General features: G+C 36.5%; 2 protein-coding genes across 2 annotated transcripts; both read right to left on the bottom strand.

The window, feature by feature from the left end:
* Positions 1-2530: 2530 nt before the first annotated feature.
* LOC147867517 (uncharacterized) lies at positions 2531-10328 on the bottom strand. Its single transcript, XM_087315306.1, has 7 exons — positions 10000-10328; positions 7497-7715; positions 5834-5920; positions 4647-4793; positions 4547-4573; positions 3637-3732; positions 2531-2920 (listed from the first exon to the last, which is right to left on the bottom strand). Exons 1-7 carry the CDS (start codon positions 10279-10281, stop codon positions 2717-2719), a joined length of 1062 nt encoding a protein of 353 aa, XP_087171432.1. The 5' UTR covers positions 10282-10328; the 3' UTR covers positions 2531-2716.
* Positions 10329-14055: 3727 nt separating this feature from the next.
* Positions 14056-17744, bottom strand: LOC147867516 (pentatricopeptide repeat-containing protein At4g39530-like). Its single transcript, XM_087315305.1, has one exon. It carries the CDS (start codon positions 17697-17699, stop codon positions 15009-15011), a length of 2691 nt encoding a protein of 896 aa, XP_087171431.1. The 5' UTR covers positions 17700-17744; the 3' UTR covers positions 14056-15008.
* Positions 17745-25135: the final 7391 nt, after the last annotated feature.

The raw sequence follows: 25135 nt of genomic DNA, 5'->3' as shown, positions 1-25135 counted from the left end.
TCCCCATATGCAAATGTATAAATAGGTGCAGATTTTGTGTGTTATAGGATATAAGTCAATCGATTGTGTACTCGGTGTCTATTGCACATGCTTCCGCACACATATACTTTTACAGCATCCCCATATGCAAATGTATAAATAGGTGTAGATTTTGTGTGTTATAGGATATAAGTCATTAGTGGTCGAGATGGGTGCATATGAACACAATTGGTATGAAAAGACTTTGTTTTAAATTGAAGTGGGAGACATTTTTAGGTAATTGCTTTGGATGTGGTGAATGGAGCCACTTTATGGTGGAATGTTTACACCATTGTTTGCCTTTGGCTTTGGAGGTTCCTAATGAAGGGGATGGTAAGGAAGGAGTTGGGGAGAGATGTTGGTATGTCTAATATTGTGGTTGTTATGGATGAAGGAACATCATTTGGAGCAAGTGATGAAGAGGTCCCACTTAAAGATTCTATGGATATCGAAAATCAAAGTTTAATGCTTAAAGATAAAGGGGAAAAACCATTAGATAAGCCTAGTATTTATGTTGTTGTTAATAAAGATTGGCATCATGTTGCAAGTCCAAGGGAAAATCAATGAATATGCAACATAATACCCACTACTTGCCAAGGTATTTCAAGAACAAGGAAGGGTCCTTGAAAAACTCCTTGGCAACAACAATTTAGAGATAAGGGATTACCCCCTTCAACTTCAATTTGATTCATTGGGACATGCAGCAAATCTATCAAACCCCTCAACGTTTTCATTAGGGGGGGAGGACCTCAACAAAAAGTTTTTGTAGATGATCCTAAGGATGTGGACCTAAACCCTAGGCATGAAAACCCATCTGCAACATTAGAACATACTTTTATAAGTTTCATGGCATCAAGTGAAGCCATAACATTGTTGATTGAATGAAAGTGGTAACATGGAATTTGAGAGGGGCATGTTTCCTCATAAGAAGTATATATTATAGGAAAGCTTTGTTAAGTAGAGAATGAGATATATTATATGCAAAGCATATGTATAACACGTTAGCACGGTCCACAACCCATTTACATGGATAGTCATCATTCTATGTAGGACATCTTAGTAATCATTATTCAGACGTGGTATTAATTGTGCAAGATAAATATTATACTCTAAGTTGTGCATAATAATCCATATGGTTAGTTTTTTGCTATGGAAATCACTTATTTTGTTAGGTTGTATAGTTGGTGATGATTTCTAAGATAACGAACCATTTCTGAGTTGGTTCGAGGCTTGGTTCTAAGATAATGATTCTAAACATGAAGAGATTAGAGAAATTCCTAATGTCTTTTTCATGTGACAGGGGAATCAGCATTTTGAGATAGATTGACCATACTTTACGAGTGTATAGTTGCACCATGTGTCAAAAGATGTGACTATTCCACACACTATATATGTGGGAACCAATCCATCCCTTACATTGAAACCAACAAAAGGAATCACTACAAGCATTTGTAAACAAATCATTATGATTAATCCCCAAGGGAAACACATTCTAAACCCCATGATTTGCAATGGATGCTTAACACATTCTCCATGATCAAACTGATTGATACTCATAAATGAACTTTTGACACTTTACAATAGTTTCAAGGTCAAATTGATTTGTATTCATGCCTTTGCTGAAAGAAGTTTAAAACTTGATAACTAACCACGTTAACCGGTTGTTTGTTTGATGTAACCAACCATGCTAACAACTTTGATCTTCTTGAAACCGACCACATCAATGTTCAAGGACAATGATTAATATCTTTACCCATACTTAACTTTGACCTAATTTATAATCTTGGAAAGTATGCTCGATAAGAGGAATAATTTAAATCATTTGAAACAATATGGTGATTGGCCAAAGGTTGGCACCCATTTATTTTCTTTATAAATCCAACTACAATCACAAAGATTCTTAGGATATTTCAAAAACCCTAATTTCTTATCTGTCAACAGTAACCCTGGTTTTTAAATTCTAACACAACATATTAGAGGCTGCAATGTCAGTAATTTGGAATAAAAAATATGATAGCAGTTGGTACTCTCTTCATGAGACAGTTTACTTTCAAGAAAATTTCTTAATTGCGCCCCCCACTCCACCAAGCGTTTTTTAACTCAGCGGGTAGTCTCGCCTGATTTGAGGCCCGTTCAATAGTTTCGGCCTAATAATAGCAAAAGTAAGAGTAGCTCTACTTTTCTATCATGAGCTAACATGCAGGGTCCGAATTTTGGTACCTTTTACACCTAAGTATTAATGTAAACACCCTTCATATTAGTGTGAACATTACAATTTTTTACTTGGATTCCCACCTGTCCACTTCAAATCTTAACTGCATCATCATACAGTGACAAGGACTCCTTAAACTCACCATTTTAGCACGTAAACATGCACGTTGAACCCACGCCCTAGGTCCAATCATCGTGGTTACATGACACAGCCTGTCAGTGTGGATGGAACCCACATTCACCAGCTAGAAAAGTACAGCAGATTTACATACTAAAAAATTCAATATAATTACCCTTATGCTAGGGATAATCACATAACTTTTCTCTAGTAGGGAATAACAGTTGCATGAAATTGCTTTATACATTTCATATTTGGGATGAGTTGTTTCCTATTGAATGCTGGGCATTTATTGATTTATAGTATTTACATTACAATAATCATATATCAACAAGAACAGTGGTTTTCAATTCAATACAATTGCCATCTTTATATCTCAGATGTCTTGGCAAGTTCAGTTTCAATAAGCTCAATGCACTCACCTATAGATTTTTGTGATAACATGGCGGATGCAAGTTTTGAAAGTGTGCTCTTATGCCTTCGCAGAATAGTTATTGTATTAAGAACAGCCCATCGAACTTGTGAATCGGCCTTCATTTGTGTGAAATTCAGACTCTTGAAGAGGCTGTCCAACTGCATGACACACAACATGGTTACAAAATGCTCTGTATATTCAAAAGTTATTTCTCTCTTAGGTCCATCAATCAACTATCCAATTAATTCTTAATCTGAATTAGAAGCAGCGATAATAATCAATGTTACATTAATCAATATTGTTAGGAAAATTACAGTAATCCTTAATTATGATTACATTAGGCATTTTAAACTAATGTACACTATAAATATATTAATTTTCATGTGAATAGGAGTTTCAGCTCTAATCAAGCATATTTCAGTAATTTTGAAAATCAAACAAGCATACTAATGTAATCTCTGTAACTTATACACATATTTCAGCAATTTTCCATATTTAAATTACCCCTACTTCAAACATGATATGGGGCATCATTATTCAGCTATCTCTACACTCCTATATATTTTAACAAGAGAGCTAGATGTCGGTAATCCATCTCAATAGGAAAAGAATCTCCTGCTTTCAAATAGTCAAGACCCCATATAGATTACCTTACATTTTATACAATCAACTATTGCATGATAGTGATTATGCTTGAAAACATAAACACATAGCATTGCCATTAGAGAATGGTTTTGTTTTCAACCGTTACCATCCAATCACTACCAAAATTGTCACTTTTGATGGCAAGTAATGGATTGCAGCTAAAGGAAATACAAACACCAGACAAATAAGACTTTCTTAAGTTATTTTTATATGTTTTTAAGGATAAAACCTGTTGTACGTCTCCTATGCCACCTTCTGCTAGTCCAAATAGAAGATATTCTGTTGCCACACCCGCCAATGCTATACATGTATATTTGTTCAATGTCTACACAGTATTTATTCACAAAGAGAATGTTCGGAATGACATGAGATTAGCAAATAAAAAATAATGATTTTCAAGTTATTTCATGAATATCAAATCATTCTCCTGCATCCAATAATTTCATGGAGTATTATTACTTCATGGAGACTCCAGAGATATAGATAATCATATTTTCACAAAAATGAAACAAAGACAAATATTTTAGATCCCAACTCAAAGGTTGTTCATCCACTAAGCCTGTATAAGGTAATACATCTCAAAGTCATAAAATTGAGAGAACCGAAGTTCAATCCTCATGATGGGCTCTGCCCTGTGCGCAATAGAAACCATATTGCTCTCCTGTGGATGTTAATGATATCTATCTATCTCTTATATTGTCTACAGTTCTGATGAGACATTACTACTCTAGTTCTTCCTCACCAAGATAATTATCATGGTTGATACCATGGTGCTAGCAATGGATCATTATCCTAATTGAAGGAGATGACACTCAACCAGCCTCAGCAGTAGCGTAGTTTAAAATAAACTGTCCTACAAATTCTGCAAAAGTATTGTCAATCCCATAGAATGTCTCCCTTCTAACTGCGAGGTGTGAAAAAGATAAATTGGCACTCGTTCAAAAAGTTTGACATATCTAAAAACCAGCTATAACAAAGGCTTTCAATATGTTGCGTAAAATTGTTAAAAGATAACCCAACTTGTTAGACAATTATATTGAGCAGTGTAGAAGCTGCACTTGGGTATGCATGTAGTATGCCGAAACTGTTCTACAAACAATCTGAGAATTATTGAATATCTATCAAATGACATTACTTACCGTTGATGAAAGCTTTCCAGATTTAACCTGCATCACACTCTTCATATTCAATCAAAAAGATAAATATCAGACCAGAAACACAAGAAAAATCTATCGGTACCTCTTCTTGGAAATCAATATCAATGAATGTTGTGCCAGCTTGAACATTCAAAGAACCCTCTTTAAGGTAACCATCTAAACTCGATAGTGTATAACTCTTTGGAAGTACTCCAAGCAAATAAGCGATTAGAAAATGGCCTGCTTCATGCTTCCAAGCAAAACAAGTTTTGGATGTTAAAGAGAGAGATATATAAACATAGAATATTTTTATGGAACCATATATTGGCAAAGTGATTCTGTCAGGATACGATTTAAAGAAGGACGCAAACAATAAACCATTGAGGGATGTGTAATGAAAAGGAATATCACAAGGGTGAAAGCAAAGAGAATACTAAGGAGACATCAAAGCAAGTTAAATCATAGAAAAGCTGAGAGTATCCCCAAGCTGAAAAGAAATTCTTCCTTCTTTTCTCTGATCTGCTGTATGAGCATTGAGCCAGCAGTGACCCTTCAGACTCATGCTATACAGTGGCCAGTATCTCCAATGTAGATCAACCATGGGGCCTCATCACCAAGTATGTGAGGAGAATCTCTCTCATTCTCTCTTCATTTTAAAAATCCTCCAGCTACAGAGTTGGGAAGAGTGTTTTCTAAGGATTATTGGTTCCATGGGTCATGTTGGCACACAGCGGATGTTAATATATCATCATCAACATCACCACCACCACTTCAAAATGACAAAGGCTGGGACAACTTTTTCTTGTGATATTGGCCATCTAAGTGAAGCTAGCAACAAAGTGGTTTGCATATCGAACGCCAAAACTCTTAGATCTCAGCTGCCATTAGTATAAATTAGCATAATCCAATGCCATCCATTTCTCTATTGAATAGACAGCAGTCATACTACATAGGCAGTCAAAAAGATAAGTGGCAAGTGTTTATAGGCTCTCGTTGGTTCAGAATTGCAACCCTAGTTGTAACCCTGAAAATTCTACTCATAAAATAAGGAAGAATATGATCTGTGCCATCTCAGACCTGAGGTGCTTCTTGCAGCTATTTACGCGATTATCAAGATCCCATGTCTGCATTTTACAGCTACTGCAAACTCCTGTCTCCACCTATCGCATTCTATAGATGGGAACTGGGGTTCACCATTCTTTTCCTGTAATATTTCATTGTTTATGACATTTCATTCAACCACACAAGCTGCATTTTTTATCCATGATTAAAAACCATAGCCTCAAATACCTGCGCAACTCTACTTTTGTACTTTCTGCTTAAAACCCTTCCAATAGTATCAAGAATTAACGCTTCCATTCCTCCATTATTGAGTACCTTTATGACATGAAACAAATTTATTACAAACACAAGTTGCTGAATCCATTCTTAATCAAGCAAAATTTCACACTAAACAAACTTGTTTCCTGCATAGCACATGTAGATATACACATTTCATCAACATAACAGACTTCGATATCAGCTGATTTTGGATTCAATGGCACATGATATATTTCCAAAGTCACCCTTATGGAAGCAAATTAGAAGTTCATATCTCAGTGTCTAACCATTTGTAGACACAAAGGAGTAACACAACACTTTGCAACAAAAATACTTGTAGGTATAAATATTATTCATATGATACCTATTCTATGACTAGCCACCAATAACATTGTTGATTCAAACCCATATTCATAAAGCAGGAAACAATCCCCCCCCCCCCCAATCACACAGGCCATTCTTGAATTTTTTACAGCACTCTGAGAGGATTGTTTGAAGTTTGAATTATTTCATGCTTTATAAGTTATTTATCAAGCTCCAAGAATTCTGTTAAATGTTTCCCATTAGGACCAGGATTCTTATAGTTTAACCTACTACCTGAGGATTTCTATACAAGTGACCCAATGGATCAGGTTCAAGGGCTACCTTCAGTCAGAGTTAATCACTACCTTACACTTAAACCTTCTAAGCTTAACAATATGACACACTATCATCAGAATGGAAATTGAACATCTATACAGAGGACACGTGAGATATCAATATATATCATAATGGTGGCAATTTTGGGTCACATGACTAAAGGCCATGGGCAATTTTGGCTACTATAGAGCTTTTCTTTTTTAATTTCTTTCTCCCAGAAGGCCAGTCATGTGGCTTCCAGAAAGAACCCTGATCACTTATACCTCTTCTTATGACATCAGCAAGATCTTCTATAAAGTTCCCTAGTCAGCATCAACCTTTTCATTTTATGGATAAAGAATTATCCACGAACTGGTTCTCTATTTACCCAGTTGATTCCCATCCACCTTACCAGGAATCCCATCACTGTCATCATCAACCATGATGTCCCCACATTATCAACAAGTTTTGTGCAATGAAAGGTGAACAAATCAGCTTCAGGGAGTTTTTTTCATGTTATGCATTTGGAATATGAGCACAAAAAAACACACAGTAACTATCAACAGTTCCAAAGGATCTACAAACAATGCCTGTGCAAATAATTCTGACTGCCAGATCATGCCTAGAAAACAAGTTAAGAAAGTTCCCATAATACAGTTCATTCAACAAATTCCCCTACACATATTACCAATAACACCCGATTCAAAATTTTCATAATTTCCCATTTCACACTTGAGAAATAAACTAGCTTTTAATGCACTAAAGTAGTTTGGCATATCGTCAGAAAGACCTTGATTAACAGATTTCTTTTGGAATTTTTTGAGATTCTTACTCTTATGTAATGTCATGAATCACATTCCCAAATTATCCAAAACGTTTAAGCTTTTAACAATCTTGAAGTGTCATGAAATCAATGGTGTCATGTAGAACAAATAAAAACACTAGTAAACAAGTTAACAAAAAGATAGCATGAGTTGTTTGGACGGACATGGCATTAAGGGACTGGATATCTAACCAGATCAACACCTGAGATGAAAGTAAGAGCCAAAAAAGCAGAGAGCACTTGAAACTGACTTGGATGCAAGGTCTGCCATAGCACTATAGAGCCAGCTACAGCAGCTATTTGTAAGTTCCTCTGGACTTGACCAAGTGTTGAATCAACAGGAGACAAGAATGAACTTGGTTCAATATCATTTAAACGCAAATCTGCAATTGAATACTGCCTCTGCGGAACCTGCCAAAATCATTACAAGGCATTTGAGAAGATAGAAAAGGTGTAAAAACCATCTATAAGTTTTGACAAATTTATAAACCTTTATACATGTAGTGTTCTTCATATTCCATCCCTAATGACACAATTGGCAAATTCTTTCTTTCAGAGGTAAGTGAGCATAGCACCCTACCCAATATTTCATTGTTGTGAAGAGATCCCCAGCTGCAATATCACATTGCACAGCACATGGAATCATAGTTGTTAAAAAACACTTATATTACGTTTAGAATACATTTTAGAATACTCTGAAGTATTCTACATGTATTCTACGTTTTAGAACTGCCGTTTTTTAAAATTTGACATATTTTACGTATTCTACAAATTTAACAACTATTTATCATTTCAAAAAAGTTTTAAATTTTTTTTAACTTTTAAATTTATTTTTTTGAAGAAAAAAACTTTAAATGTTAAGAAGTATTTAACATATTTTACAAGTATTCTACACGTATTCTAAGTATTTAACGTATTTTATCTATAAAATACGTATTCTAAGTATTCTTAAAAAAAAAAGTTCGAATGCTTGTAGAATACTTAGCATACGTATTTTATGCTAAGTATTCTACAACAATGCATGGAATCAATGTATGTTCATATAAGAGGGCCTAATGATGAATCCATCCTCAGATGTATGTAAATTGTGTGCCTTATAGTCGGTCATCTTTCTACCACGAGACATTGTGAGGTTATCCATGTTCTTCCATTATCAACTTTAATAAATCACTCTATTCTTTTCTGCCTTGGTCATGTTTAGATGGGGACAAAATTGGTTCTGATTTCATTACCCATGCTTGAGTGGTGTCAAATATCTCGCCAACTGTAAAAGTAATGTAGCAGCAAAATACCGCTGGCCAGCACGAATGAAATTACCTCTTAGCGTTGAGTACATGATACATGCAAATGGTTCAAACAATGAGGTGAGAAAGCGATAAGAGCAATCCTGTAATCACTATAATAGATCGCTAGTATGCTTCATGCAAGTGTGAAACAACAGCACCTCCCCAGACATTGTATGATCTCGAAATTAACAACAGGTATAGACTGGCACATTCCCCCAGCCATAAGCCCCAAGAATAAAAAACACCCCACCATAAAGCATGAGTTACAATTAGAGAAGGCATCTCACTGGATGCCGGACATTGTATGATCTCAAAATTGACAACAGCATATGTGCAGGCACACTTCCCCAGCCACTACCTCCAAACGCCTTTCAAAAATTGTTTTATGGGTCCCACAAGCCTTCCGAAGAAGATAATGAATCATCAACATCTCTCCTCAAAAGGAGGACCCTCCTGTAGCATTGTCTTATGGGTCTCATAGGCCACATCACAGGCCTTCTGAGGGCAATACTGCAGCATCACCAACACCTCTCTTCTGTTGAAAATTAGGGTGTTATGCTACAAGCAAGGGATCTCTTTATAAATGCACATGATGCCGGAGAGAGTGTGTGATTAGTATCACATTTTACTTTACTGCTCAACCTTCAACCGCATTAAATTTTGCTTTTCCAAAATATTTTGGCCATGTCCTATGCTCTATTATCCCACACAGCATTCTCTCCCTCAGACAATGTGAACTTCCAATTGCAAAGCTTATTAGAGTAGACCTTTTTCAGCATCAAAAGCCTTTTATCACACTGCTCATTAGAGTAAAATCCTTGACCAAACATCCCTGCCAGCATTGAGTCATTAATGCTAGAATCATTGCTCTTTGTCATGGATGTTGTAAACACCAACCAGGACATCCTGATGTCGTATCTTCATATAGGGACAGATTCATCCTCACATGACTCGTGGGAATGGAAACATCCTCCTTGCCCCACCAAACTTTCTATATAGGATCAAGCCGTGATGGATATTTTCACAAGGCAGAAATTCGAGCTCCCGTTGCTCAGGCACCAAACCCAACTGGTGGTTATCTTCATGATTAGATTTTTCCAACCATTTACTTTTACGGAGCTAGAATGGAAAGATATATTTTTCTTTTATTACTCACATTGACATGTTAACATAAACAGTTGTGATCTTTTTCCAATGGGATAGGCCACTATAGCCTTCTAGAGATGTTAATATATCTTCTTCTTTCTTTTCTATTAATTCCTATCTAGGCATATTGCGATTTTATGAAGCGCAAATACATACATACATACATACATACATACATATATACATACATATAGGTCTCAGAAACTCAAGAAACGTGAGTGTGGGGAGGAGTACAAAGTCTGCAAACAATGTGAAGTTAGAACCTGTGAAGCAGTGCCGAAGCCTCGGAGGCCACTCGATGCAATCAAATCTAGGGCTCTCCTTTCGTTACCAGAAGCCAATTCCTGGTCCAGTAGAATCTTCAGGGCAGATATATCTGTCGAAGGGGAATGAGGAAGGGTTAATCCTCCTTCACATGAAGAAGCTTCGGAGAGATTGTGTGATGAGGCCCTGAAAGATAGGCTGTGTCTCCAGAAGGGTGCTCTGAGAGGGGGGAAACTGTTGTAGCTGCAAGGAAGGAAGGCGGACATTAGCTGAAGCGCCATATCCGTCAGGCACTCACTCACTCACTTCAGCTCTCAGAGTTTGAAAAGAGTGGGAGAGAAGATAATGGATGGTGTCTTCTGCAGAGACAGACTTGGGTTTCTGAAAATTACAAAAATACCCCCCATCGATCTTGGCCTATTGTCATTATTAGTACATAATTACCCCCCAAAAATGGCATGGGCCAATTTTGGCCTTAGAAGACGTTAATATATCTTTCATTCATTCTCTCTCTCTCTCTCTCTATATTGTGAAATGCACATAAAACACATGCACACCACAATATATATATATATCTTTGGGAAAAGTACCAGCATACCCCTGGAAATTCGTCTATTTACCAAAATGCCCCTGGAAGTTCCAAATTTACCAAACTACCCCTATGTCCAAAAAATTACACTTTATAAAGTAATTATACACTCAAATCAACAAGCCCTATTTACCAAAGATGGAAGAAATAGGGCTAGTTCGGGTCTATTTCTTCCATCTTTGGTAAATAGGGCTTGTTGATTTGAATGTATAATTACTTTATAAAGTGTAATATTTTGGACATAGGGGTTGTTTGATAAATTTGGATCTTCCAGGGGCATTCTGGTCAATAGACGAACTTACAGGGGTATCCTGGTACTTTTCCCTATATCTTTCTTTTTTTTTGGGTAAAAACACACGATTATATTTTGATTGTATGTAAAATCCACAGTTACGATACTTCTTAGGTCTTGTAATGCCATTAGAAAACCCGAATATACATTTGAAGAAATGATCCCCCCCACCTACTCTAACTAACATCCAAAAATTCCACATAAGATTACCTTTCAACTTCTTCATATAGGCAGCCTTTCACCCCCCATGTTTACTATCAAACATGAAAGCATTATGCATACATATTCCAATTGTGTTGCAGTCCCCAATAACGAAAAAATTGGAACAATATCTCTATCTCATCATTTGAACCATTTTGAACATAATGAGAAAAAACCCATTGCTAAGGTCTCAAATAACATAGGGACCTTAAAACTTGCCAAACATTCAATAAATACTTCCAAATAATACACGTTATAAGACATTTAATGAACCTATGTGTACTATCCTCCAATGGAACAGTGCAAAAGAAACAAGTGCTTGACCCTAGTCCTCGTCTCTTTAAGGTTGAACCTAATGGAAGCCCATCAATCACTGACTCTCCATATGAATACCTTTACACAAAATGGCAAATGGGAATGCCAACCACTTTCTAATATTTTCCACCACCTTGCAGTCGACTTACATTCCATACCTTTTCTACTTTAGGTGATAACCAAGATAACGATTTCATTGCATGATGATACAATATATTTGTAGTGACTTGTAACAAGCGTGTACCATCTTGTAACCGTCAATCCACCCAAGGTGCAAAATTTGTTTTCAATGGCAACGATCCATGCAACAATGGTATATCTTGTAATTTCTCCCAAATAAATCCATAATTTGGGGGAATACATAACCATTGTTTGACATCATAAAATTTCGACAACCTTTGAGATTCATTATCAACCACATCTCCCAAATGTACAACCCCAAATCAAAATAAATGATTGAATTGAGACCTCAACTTCTCTTTTCCATGTCAAAACAACACTTGAGAAGAAACAAACAATTCATTTTGTAACGAATTACAAAATTCTCTCTCTCTCAAATTACCCTCGATGTTAGTAGAAGCACTCTTTTAAATTGTAGTCTTTATTCATAGGATACATATCCAACCACATGATAGGATATCTCATTAAGCTTTTGAGGTATCTCGATCACTATATGAGTCCGGCTATACTAGCTCATGGTATGGCATGATGGTGAGTTGGCTTCTTGCAAACGGTTTATACATTAATAACCTACCACCCCTTAGGTACAACCACACGATTGATAACACTTTAATCTCTCATGAGGACCGTAATAAAGTAATACACCAAGCAATATGGCACATGGTATAAATGGATCATCTCACTAGAGCCACTCCCAACTAAAATGTTGTACTATAAGGAACACTTCATGGCACTTCTCTAAGTTAGGTTTTATTACACGATCAAAATATCTAGATGCATTCTTACCAAATGCACTAAGGGTTGCCATTGGACAACTTAGAATATCATCTCACTAACTTGAGATTGAGGATGGTCATACTAATGGCGTCCCTAGAGAGGAAAGGATATGTAGATCATGTCACATAGAGATAGAGGATGAGTACCACTTTACATGCAAGCGTCCAACTTACACCAAGATAAGGGCAAAATACCGAGACATACTCGGTCCCTCTCCCACCCTCCAAACTATTAAATACTCTACATATAAAGAAGCTAGACAGATATATCTTAGAGCTAAAACAACATAAAGAAAATAAACTACAAAATGTTGATGATAACGTTTCTAAGATTCACCAACATGTAACAAATGAAGTTTTTCAGGGACAAGGGGAGACGACGAATGTGGACACACCTGCACCACTCAACCTCTTCCTTGATGAAGTAGAAAACCAAAGAAGAACCAAACGCCCTCAGATGTCGAGTTTCAAAGCAATTGGACGTGGTGTAGAAGCAATTAAGAAAATAAGGGAACATGAGCTACACCACCTAGAAGCCATGGTTGGGGTACCTTCTAGACCGGGACCATGGGTCACACCCACACCAAAACCCTTTGACCTCCCACTTCTTTTCGAGAGGCTTGAATGGAAATGACATTAGGCCCAGAACAAAGTCATTTCCTTTATCGAATATGTTACATCATAACACGTTTTGTACAATACTAAAACTCTTTTGGCTTAAGTTCTATTTTTTTTTTTTTTTTTTTTTTTATGATTGGATAAATACCCTATTTTGTTGTGTACCAATTGTCTCATGGGCCACTTTTGGCCTTAGAAGACGTTAATATTTCTTTCTTTCTTTCTCTCTTTGAAAATGCTAGAACTTTCCCATATGTGAATAGCCCTACCAAATTATGAAAAGAGATAACTTGTATGGCATTCCGAGAGTTAGAATAAACTAAACCAACAATCTGGGATTTATGATTAATCGTTATGACATATTGGGAATTACTGTAAACAAGATAAAAAAGATAACTTAGCATTGTGGGAGTTAGAATAAACCAAACAAACAATCTGGGATTATGATTAACCATTATGGCACTTTTGGGGGATAATGGAAACCTAAATTTATTGTATGCAACCATTATACTTCCCCCAATTTATTTGTCTTGGTTAAAAACAGGATTGGTGTGGTGTAAGATCACTAGAGAATGAGCAAATGATTATTCATTTGGCCTAAAAAACATTTATATGTCTTTCTAATAGAGTAGTCAGTATGCCTCATTCAGGTCAATTCCCTGGATCAAGAGAGTCCATGAGGCATAAGGTCATTGGACGATGCGAAGGCAACTATTGGTTTTTTATTTGACTAAATGAGGCTCACAAGATTTGTACCACCTTCAAATTGAACTCGATCGGACCATGCATGCCAATTTATTAGAGTTATATCAAACCAAGGTTGCTAGAATTGGCCAAGCATTAGAACACCAGGGGAGCCTCTTGATGTTGTGTCATGAAATTGCATGGGCTTCCTTATTTTGTTTTCTAAATCTCAACGGCAGATCAGATCCGAAGGAAGAACATGGGAGTATGATGCCGATGAAAATGCCAAGAAGTTTGCATGCATAGGTAACCATACCACCACACCAAAGCTCAGTAATTACAGAAGCGAAGTGATAATGTGCCTATGTAATAACAGATCCCAAAGGTTGAGGACAATTGAGACTGCTGATTTGCAAGATCAAGATGTGAGAATGCCTATTTGCTAGATAAAAAAAAGTTGCCATGTGATTTCTGTACCTAGTTACAAAGCAGTCTGAAAGATTACCCAAACTACGAATACTTCTGGCTGCCATGCCCATTCACATGGTGGTGGAAACTTGTTCAAATGTCGAAATGTTTGGAAATTCCCAAAACACAAATGTATAAACTTAGTTAGAATTGTACAAGGGTAACTGGGTGTTGCTTCTTCCTTGGTTCTCTCTAAAATTCTTTCTGAATTATTTCTATTGCTTCACAGGAAGGATTACTCGAGAGTATTATCTTTATGATAGTATGGCCATAATCTAGGACCGCAGTGCCAACATGAATGCAAGCATCATATAAAACCATTCAAAAGCATGAAACCCCTTTTGTGACAGTACCAAGGGCCCCTATGGGCCTACCATAAAAAGGGAGAAACTCAATGAAATTAATAACATTGATTATATGAATAGTGGAAGAATCCAAACGTCAGCAGATTATAAGCAAAGTTGTGCAATTTTGATGCTTCTTTATAATGGATGTATAGATAGTATCAATGTAACTTGTATGGAAAATTAACATGGATGATAAATGATCTCATCATTTATGACAAAATACATCGATGTACATCCATTTTTCTTAGATGTTCCCTGTCCAACATATCTTGACGTAAAATTTCTGCATTTTCACAGTGGTTGAAATTTGACTCTGTGGCCTGATCCTTTCATTGCTCTTAGGTATAAATATGCATATACATTGCATTCATTTTGGTACAACGACCAAGGCACATGAATGGCATTTTGGTATTATTCACAAAATACATCCTCATTACAATTTCGCCCATACCTTTCCCACCACAATATTTGTTTGTTTATGAAGAACCATACCATCAAATGTGTGCACTGACCAATAGAATACGAGTGGGATCCTGTTTCAACCATAATCAACAAATGCACAATATACACTCTTATCAGTCCACAAATGATGCCCTAGTGTCCTTTCACTTTTCACTCCCAACAATTCAATATCTTCTGGTTCCACGTGCATGCCAGCAGCTACATATATGTTACCCATTGAGACATATGCAACATTGCACTTTTCATCCAAGTATATGGACTGTGCAAAGGCCAATCTGCCAATTGCCAAATTTCCCCATTTGGAACAGGCGCCCAAAAGCGATAACCACAATGTGAGTCGGTTAGATACTGGCACTTTTTCAATTGCAGCTATAGCTTTATCAAAATGTCCTGCACGACTAAAAAGATCGACCATGCAGCTATAATGTTCTAAAGTTGGCATGTGACAATATACTCTGCTTATATCATCAAAGAGCATTTGACCATCCTCCACTAAGCCTGCGTGGACATATGCACTCAGTACAACGACAAAGGTAACCACATCTGGTTCAATACCTTCTTCAGTCATTTTGTTGAGTAACTTCAAAACCTTCTTTGTTTGCCCTGCTTGGCAATATCCAGACATGAGGGCAGTCCATGATGCAACATTTCGAATGGGAAGTTGATCAAACACCTCTTGTGCTTTTTCTAGCACACCACACTTGGAATACATGTCCAACAATGAAGTACACAGCACTACATCTTTCTCCAGCAACCCTTGATTGCAAATCTCCATATGTATCTGCTCTCCAATTTCTAGTGATCCAGCATTGCCACAAGCTTTCAAAATGGACGAGAATGTAATTGCATTTGGGGATAGACCATCATCTTGCATCTGTCGGAAACAGCTAAGAACTTCATCATAAAGCCCATGCTTGGCATACCCAGCAATGAGTGCATTCCAAGTAGCAATATTCCTCACCAGAAGATCATCAAATACCTTTTGCGCTTTCTCTAGCATGCAACACTTGACATACATATCAACCAATGCATTGTTTAGCACAACGTTTTTATCATATAATCCTTGCTCACAAATTTTCTCATGTATCTCCTCTGCCAACTCCAGAGATCTCATACTGCCACAAGCATTCAAAATGCACACAAAGGTAACTTCATTTGGAGTGACATTCTCATCTTGCATTCGCAAGAAACAATTGATAGCTTCAGTATTGCAACCTTGCTGCGAATACCCTGAAATCAGCGCGTTCCAAGCTACCACATCACGATCTGGTAGCTTATCAAATACTTCTTGAGCTTTTCCCAGCACACCACATTTTGCATACATGTCCACCAATGATGTCCCAACAAAGCAATTTCTTTTGAGTGAGCCATCTTTTCTAACCTCGTCATGGATACTTTCTCCGATCTCAAGAGATTTTATGTTGCCACAGACCTTCAAAATGCAAGAAAATGTAGCTGCATTTGGAGAGAATCCCTCATCACGCATACACTTGTAGAAATTCAAAGCTTCATACCCAAGTCCATGTTGTGCATATGCGGCAATTAGTGTGTTCCATGATACAACACTTCTTATTGGAAACTCATCAAATACCTCTTGCACTTTGCTTAGCACACCGCACTTGGCATACATATCCATCAAGGCAGTGCAAATTACCACATCTTTTTCTAATAAACCTTGTCTTCTTATCTCAACATGTATCTCTTCTCCCATCTTCAATGATCCTATGGTCCCACAAGCTTTCAAAATGCAACTAAAGGTAAATTTGTCCGGGAAAACCCCTTCATCTCGCATCTCTCTGAAGCGCCTTAAAGCTTCTTCACCAAATCCATGCTGAGAATACCCCGAAATCAATGCATTCCAAGTTACAGCATTCCGTAGAGAAAGCCTATCGAATGCTTCCTGGGCTTTATCGAGCCTTCCACACTTGGCATACATGTCTACTAATGCATTGCCAAGCTCCACATTCTTTTCCAATAAATGCTTCTTCAGAACCTCAGTATGGATTTCTTCTCCCATTCCAATAGATCCTAAGATTCCACAAGCTTTCAAAACACAAGTAAATGTGGCTTCATTGGGAGAGAAATTCTCAGCTTGCATGCGAACAAAGCACTTCATAGCTTCATGAGGAAGACCGTGTTGGATGTACCCAACAATCAATGCATTCCAAGAGACCACATCCTTCTCGATGAGTTTATCGAATACTTCTTGGGCTTTTCCAAGCTCGCCACATTTAGCATACATATCTACCAATGCTGTCCCAACAACTATGTTTTTCCCCAATAAACCTAGCTTTAATACCTCTTTATGCATCTCTTCTCCCATGTGAAGAGACCCAGTGTTAGCACAAGCTTTCAGAACACAGGCAAAAGTGATAGCATTTGGGTGAAAACAGAGTTCTTGCATCTTCTGGAAGAGATTTAAGGCTTCATCATATAAGCCACCACGGACATAGCCAGAAATCAATGTGTTCCAAGACACAACATTTCTCGTTCTAATCTCCTTAAACGCTTTCTTTGCATCGCCTAAGGCACCGCATTTGACATACGTGCTAATCAACGCATTGCTAATATATATGTCATTATGAAGCATCTCTTTTTTTTGGAGGAGGATTTCTGTGTGTAGCTTTCTGGCTTTCTGAAGGCTTTTGTGCTTACCATAAGACTGGAGGAGACTGAGAAGAACATTTCGATCCAAATTGGTTTGTGGGCGATTCGAATTGGCTTCGATGGGCTGGGTGAGGGATGCCTGTGATAAGAAGCAATCCATTCTATGAACAATATTATTTATGTGTGTTCAAAGACATGGTTAAAGAAACTTTACAAATGTTCTTTGGGCTCATGAGTCATGCACGAAGAAGAAGAATGAAGAATGAATATGCATTGACAGCCACATGCAAATCACATAAACATTCAGGTAAACCTCGGAAATACCCCCGGGTTTTCATTATTCCCGGAATACCCCCTAAGTTCTCATTGCCCCCCACAACCCCCTGAATTCCTCTTGTCAATCCCGCTTCGAATGAAATGAAAGCCAAATGAGCTGACATGTGCTTGCCCAATTAGCACATATAATTAATTGCCTGAGAATGGGTTGGGTTTGCCAAGGGTGTTCGAGGAGTAAAGACAAAAATTGTGGGTGTTTCAAAGTTTTTACCTCGATCCTTCGACACTACTTTGTTGTGAACTCTCTAGCAAACTTATGGTCTACAGTCTTTGAACCTATCAACCAATGTTCTCAAAACAAAACAAAAACGTTTTCTAATGTGTTGTTTCTTTTTCCATGCATGAAATGGTGTAAGTTTATGAGGAATAACCAACAAATTCAAGATTTTTAATATAGGTTATATACGACATATTAGGTTCACTTTGCAAAATCTTTCCTATCCACGAGTTTAAAGAGTTTGACCACCGTTTTAATGGAACGATTGCACCTTGTGATTGCTAAGTTATGTTTGCAAATATAACTCCAACATCACCCATGGGATCAATCGTCTCTACAAAGTCCTCTTTTGCAATTTTGTAGGTGAGGGGGATGTTCAAATGGTAGAACAAAAAGAAAAAAGTTTAAATGGATTCCTTTTTGGTAAAATCACACAATTATATTAATTGCATGTAAAAAAACCACTATTACAACTTGTAAGTCATCATGTATCTATATAGAGAGATACATATTCCTATCATTACAAACCATGAATATGTCTCTCAACATCCCATAACCTTTCTTATCAAACCAAATGACAAATGTGATGCCCAACTAACTTACATACTTGTCTCTCTTCGTGATTGAATATGCTTGACATCTCCAACAATGAAAATTGCCATAAAAGGAACCCTTTTAATGTCAACACACAACGGTGTACTCCCCTTTGTTCATCAAATATAAAAGCATTTCGCATATGCCAAATAAACCAAAGCCTATAATACCTCAAATAATCCAAAATAATCTGAAAAGAAGGTGAAAGACCTCCTAATTCCATTTGTGCAAAAACCCATTTGAAAGGAGAATTTATCCCTCTTGTCAGGGACATCCATGTTGCATTAATAAATTTCCAAACCATCTTTGTAACAGGACATGAAATAAATCGATGTCGACTGTGTTCTACTTCCACCATACAAAAGAAACAGAGGCCACTAGCAATTTTTCTTTTGCATAAAGCATCACCCAATGGTAATCCACAAACCATAATCCTCCAAATAAACACCTTGGCTCTAAATGACAAATGTGAACACCAACCCTTCTGGAGTACATTTTTCCACCAAATTGTTGGCCTATGAAAAGACCATACCTTAATTGCCCTTTTTTTCTAACCACATATGCTTCCCAAATTGTATGATAAAACTCATTCGTTGAAACCATACTTAAGTTGTTCCCCCCCACAAAAGTCCAATCAAGATATAAAGAATCTTCATTCAAATGTGGCACATGCCCTTGCAACACTAATAATCCTTGTAATGTATCCCAAATGTGCCGATAATTGCTGGCTATGCTCAACAAATTGGCTATGATGAGAGTACAAGGGAATCGGTTGGTATATTTGTTTATCCAACACAACTTTTGTATTTATTATGATTTCATAATACCAAGGCGTATCTTTTTAGGGGAAAAAAAGAAAAGAAAAAGAAGTGTCGATAATTGCGTGGAATTCCAAATGTTGACCTAGCATTACGAAAAGCCATCAACCTTCTTTGAGAAGTCAAATTTGCATCTTTTAGTGATACCAATCTTAATCGAGCCATTCGATTAAATTGATGTTGCAAAGGTTGTTTACTTTCCCAATCCAACCTTGATGTTGCCAAAATCTCTAGTTGTAGAGAATTTGCATGCTCTCTTTGTGGTGGGGGATCCCACTTGACAAATTCTAACACATTCTGCCAAGATGATAATAATTGATTAACAACCCAAGACATTGAACACTTCACTTGCCTTTTGGAATTGACTACATTCCACCAATGTCTTTCTACTCTTACATTTCCAAACTTGATGCCAATTCTCTCAATAAAGAAAATCACCATATCTATCCATGGTTGTGTTTGCAAACATAGAGATGAGTAATGAAAACCTCTGAGCTACCATATGCTCATATACATTCAATAATGTTGCTCCACCAAGCCGTTTTGGAGTACAAATATGATCCCCTCCCAACCAAGAAATGCCATGTTTCCCTTTTTTCTTCCATAATAATGAACACATTGATTGGGTTACCTTTTCAACAGCCTTCTTAGACCATGGCAACAATGGAAGATAATAAGAAACCATGGGTATCATAATGGATTGCACAACTTTAACCCTTATATGAAATGGCCATGACTGAGATCTCCAATAGATGAACTTACTTTCAATCTTTCTCGCCACTCAATTAACTAGTTTAACATGTGAAACTTGTACTCCAATAGGGTAACCCAAGTGTCGAAAAATTTCCCCACGATTAACAATCTTTCTTGAGCACCCAAGCTCTAATATATTTTGCTTAGTACATGAAATAATAATTGATTTACGCATATTAATCTTTAATCCTGATGCAAGAGAAAACAATTCCCACACCTTTGTAGCCTTTGTAACATTATTACATGTAGCTCCCAAAAACATAAAATGATCATCTGCTAGCACTTGAGCAATACACTGTCTCCCAGATGACAATCTTAACCCAACTAAATCTCCATCCACTGCCATATTATGTAGCTTAACAAGTATAGAATGAGTGACAATAGTAAACAAAAGTGGACTAAGGCGGCACCCTTGTCTAACTAACCGTCGAACCAAAATAGGTTGTGTTACTCCTCCATTAAGCATGACATGTGACATTGAATCATCCCCTAATATATATATCAAATTTGATATACGATCACCAAACCCCATTCGATGCATCACTTGACATAAAAAAGACCAATTAACATGATCATATGCCTTCTCTAGATCCAATTGCAACACCACAATCTCTTGCCTAGTTTCCACATCAAAATCTATTGCCATTTGAACATTTAAAATATTATGCAAAATATCTCTGTTGGCCAAAAAACCATATTGAGCATTATGGATAATAGTTGGCAATATTGTATGTAATCTATTAGCCAAAATCTTTGTGAAAATCTTATAGATTCCTCCCATCAAAGATATAAGTCTCCATTGAGCAAAAGACATTGGAGATGGCACTTTAGGTAACAGTTTTATTAAACCAATCTTCCAAGATTGTGGCATGTGCCCTGTGGACCAAACATTCTGGAATAGAATTGCAAAGGACCTCTTCAAGTATGTATAATATTTCTTGAAGAATTCATTTGTTAAACCATCCCAACCAGGACTCTTACCATTCGCAAGATGAGAAATCACATTTTCTACCTCAACCTCCGATATATACGCATCCAAAACATTAGAAACCTCTGTTGATACATGATTCGTAACTTCCTTCAAGAACACCTCTTGAGCATAATTAAATGTGGTGAGTTTCTACATATAACAATTGCTTATAATAATCCACACATTTTGTCACAATCATATGAGGATCCATAACCATCCTCCCATTTTCCTGTAATTGCACCACATTATACCTTGCATGTGATTCATGAAGGGCATGAAAGAAATTGTGTGATTGACAATTACAGTCATCCACTTCTTATCTCAACTTATGTAATCTAGCTTGTTAATAACGCTTAACTTTCATATCACATAAAGAGGTTGATAATATTTTGTGAATATCCAATAATTGCTCATCCATTCGCCAATAACTTAGTAATGCATTACATCATCCCAACAATGTAGCCAAAGCCTTTATTTTTCTTCTTCTCTTAAAGGCATTATACATTCCATAAAATCTGGATAGCTTTTGCACATTTACAACAAATACATCGCAAGCCTCAAACCCAACATCTTTAACATGTAAATTGAATTCCTCAATCAATTGACACATGTAACCATGAAATACTTCATGGTCTAAAAAAGATGAATTAAAACGAATAGGAGGTTGTCTTAAGAAATATTTAAATTGGTCAACTGATTGATGCACAAACTCAAACACTAATGGAAAATGATCTGAAAGAACCAAATCATAAGAAATGGAAATATCCAAAATCTCTGGCAAGAAAGAATCAGTATGCATAATATACATACAATCTAACCTACTCCAAGTAGATGTGTATTGTGTTGATTGAAAAGTGTAACCTGGCTCATCACCATGAATCTAAGGCCACACATCACAATGTAGAACATCCATTTCTAATTGTTCCCAATATTGATTTTCAAATCTTTTCATTATAGAATGCATAGAAGTTGATTGCGCTGTCGTGCCTTTTGGCTCCGGATCGTTGCGTGAGTCGGGTGGGAACCACTGAGGTTTTGGACTAGGAGAAAGAAGAATTTGAGACAAGTTTATAGTTATGGATAGATTGTTAGAAAGATAGGTAAGTTATGAATCTCGTGAATCCCACGAGTTTAGTGTATTTAATCAATATTTAGATAGTAAGAGACAATTTTTATCACAAATTCGTGAATCCCACGAATATTTTGTATTAATCAATCCTTATAAAAAATCAACAACCCCTATACATCTTTCTCTCTTCCTTATATAGTGTTGGAAGAGTCTAAGTTTATCATATGCAAGCATCATGCTTTTCCTAACTTTAGTTTTCATGCACTCTACATGTGCATGATTAGCTTTCTATCCCATCTTTTCTTTTAACTCGAGTGTGTATGCATGCATAACTTTTTGTACCATGCATATCTAGAATATTTAAATGGAATAAAGTTTACTATAACTTTAAAATTCATAATATGCTAGTATAGTGGTAATGTTGGGGTTTGTCTATGTGGAGGTATAGTGTTTGAACCTTGGCCTATGCATATAATAAATATTTTTAATATTTTATTTTATTTATTATACGTACTTTAAATCGGATATAGTATTTTACATATTTCACGTAGTGTGTGATTCACACTACGACAACGCTTCCTCACAACAAACATTAAAATCCCCCATCATTATTCCTACTCGACCTTGCTTAAGAAACAAAGCCAAATTTTGCCACAACAACTTTCATTTTTGAGATAGATTTGAAGCATATACACCAACCAACCACAAAATTTGTCCTTCATAAGATATTTGTACAACCAAAAATCGACCAAGATCATCACTAAATATAACTTGAGGACAAAACACATTTCTTATAAACATAACAACTCCTGAAAAATCACCTTTCACTTTTCCTGAATAACATAGCATATAACCCTTAGTGTTAACCATTAAACCTGCATTTTTATGTTCTTTATGCTTCACTGCACATAAAACATCCCACTACTGATTGTGTAACAAAGCACTCCACACCTCATGCATCTTAAATCGGGAACAAATCCCTCTTACATTCCATGTTGTCACCTTCATACTTCAGCCTTTCCTTTTTGGCATGCGTAATTTAGTATATGAGTTTTACACATGAAGATAAGCTTTTGACCAATATTCCAGGACTTTTAAAAAGCATGTTTTTTCCTCTTCATGACACACCAAACTTAATTGTACCTACAATGTGATAACATCCTCTCAAATTCTTCAACTTGCTCAAGAATTTTTTTGGGTATGATGTGTTTTTTGCTCAATCCCATGGCTATTAGTAAAATTTGAACAAATACCTTGCATCTACACTGACCTTGTGTAGGATTAGAAATCTCGTTTGTAACATCCATGTGAGTAAAAATAAGTATGTATATGCATATATTTATTCAAACAAGTGCATGCATTGTCAAACAATATGTAACCAATATAACATTTCTCTTGCCCATATCAAACAAGTGAAAATCATCATCATTCCTCTTATTTGTTTGTAGTCATGTATACCAAATATCAACATCACTTAAACTTCTTTAATGGATGAATATATGTTGATATCTCACAAGGTCATGGAGTTGTTTGAGAATTTTTAGGATGATGACTTTCTTGAGAGATCAAAGGAATGAAAGTTTTGCTTTTGGATCTCAACTTCCATCGGCAAAAGAGGATATGGATTCCTCATACACTAGCACATCCTACATTTCTTTACCTTAAGTAAATTATGGAGGAATGGAGTTTGCTATGAATTACTAGAAAGTCATTGGGTTGATGGGTGCAAGAGAGTATTGTCCTTACACTTGGCAATGAGGTTTCTCTTTGTTTGGTTTAACAAGAATTATATTTTTATTGATGTTATATTTGAAGCTAGGGAGAGGGGCAACAAAAAATAGATCAATTTGGTTCAGTTTAGCATGAGGTGCATGCTTCGTGCTAAGGTTCTTTGGGAGGATTTTGAAGGACGCATTTCAAAGGCTAGAGAGAGTTTTTTTAGGATATATTTTCTTTAACGAAGAAGAGTCGTGGTTTAAAAAATAAGAATAGAAGAAGGTGAGAGCACGCTAAAGTTTCGAAGTAATTCACCTTATTGAGGAAAGTCTAGGAGAAACTACAATTGCTCATCCATGATGCTTTTTCCTTGGTTTCTCATATATTTTCCTCCTTTATATGTTGTCATTTTTAACTTTTATAATCACATAAGTAATGAAAGTATATTGAGGAAATATTTGTAAATTACAATATGGGCATTGAGTTGCATATGATAGTAAATGTACTTGGGTCAACAACTATTGTTAGCGAGAGATTCATAGAACAAGTTTTTAACAATTAGTCATTGTTCATGAATCAATCATGGATGTCTTTGCAAATCTCAAAAAATGCAATATTGCATTGTATTCTTTGAAGATATTTGGAAGGGTTTTGGTATAGATGTTTCACATGAAGCTAGAATATCTTCTTTTGTTTACCAACTTGATGTTGTAGCTTGTAGGCACCTCCTAAATAACTCAATGCCATTTGGAAAAGATTTAGTTGTACTAACATTTTGTGGCTTTCTATCGTGTTAAACCTCTTGTCGACAAGGAAACATTGACGATGACACGCGAATATACGAAGTATGTATGTTTGACGGGTCAGATTTCTTACATCATCAATTAGCCAGCGACAACAAACTCTTTGATAATCGTGATCATTAAGCAAAAGTTTGAAGCATGTAAGGAAACGATGGGTGGTTCAAACTTTTGTTTTTATTATCTGGGGGGCTCAAGGCTCCAAGGAGCATGTTTCACCATCCAAGGGGGGTGCGTGTTTTGCATATTATAGCTGCCTCAAGCTCCCCCATAATGAGAAGAGAGAAGAAAAAGAAGAAGAAAGGAAAACAAAGGCAAACACA

The sequence above is a fragment of the Azolla caroliniana genome, unplaced genomic scaffold, assembly GCF_043228905.1.
Source record: "Azolla caroliniana isolate FFs.n. ecotype wild unplaced genomic scaffold, voAzoCaro1.0.p SCAF_2, whole genome shotgun sequence".
Lineage (NCBI taxonomy): Eukaryota > Viridiplantae > Streptophyta > Polypodiopsida > Salviniales > Salviniaceae > Azolla > Azolla caroliniana.
The sequence above is the reverse complement of the archived record's forward strand: the minus strand, read 5'-3'. Positions and strand labels throughout refer to the sequence as shown.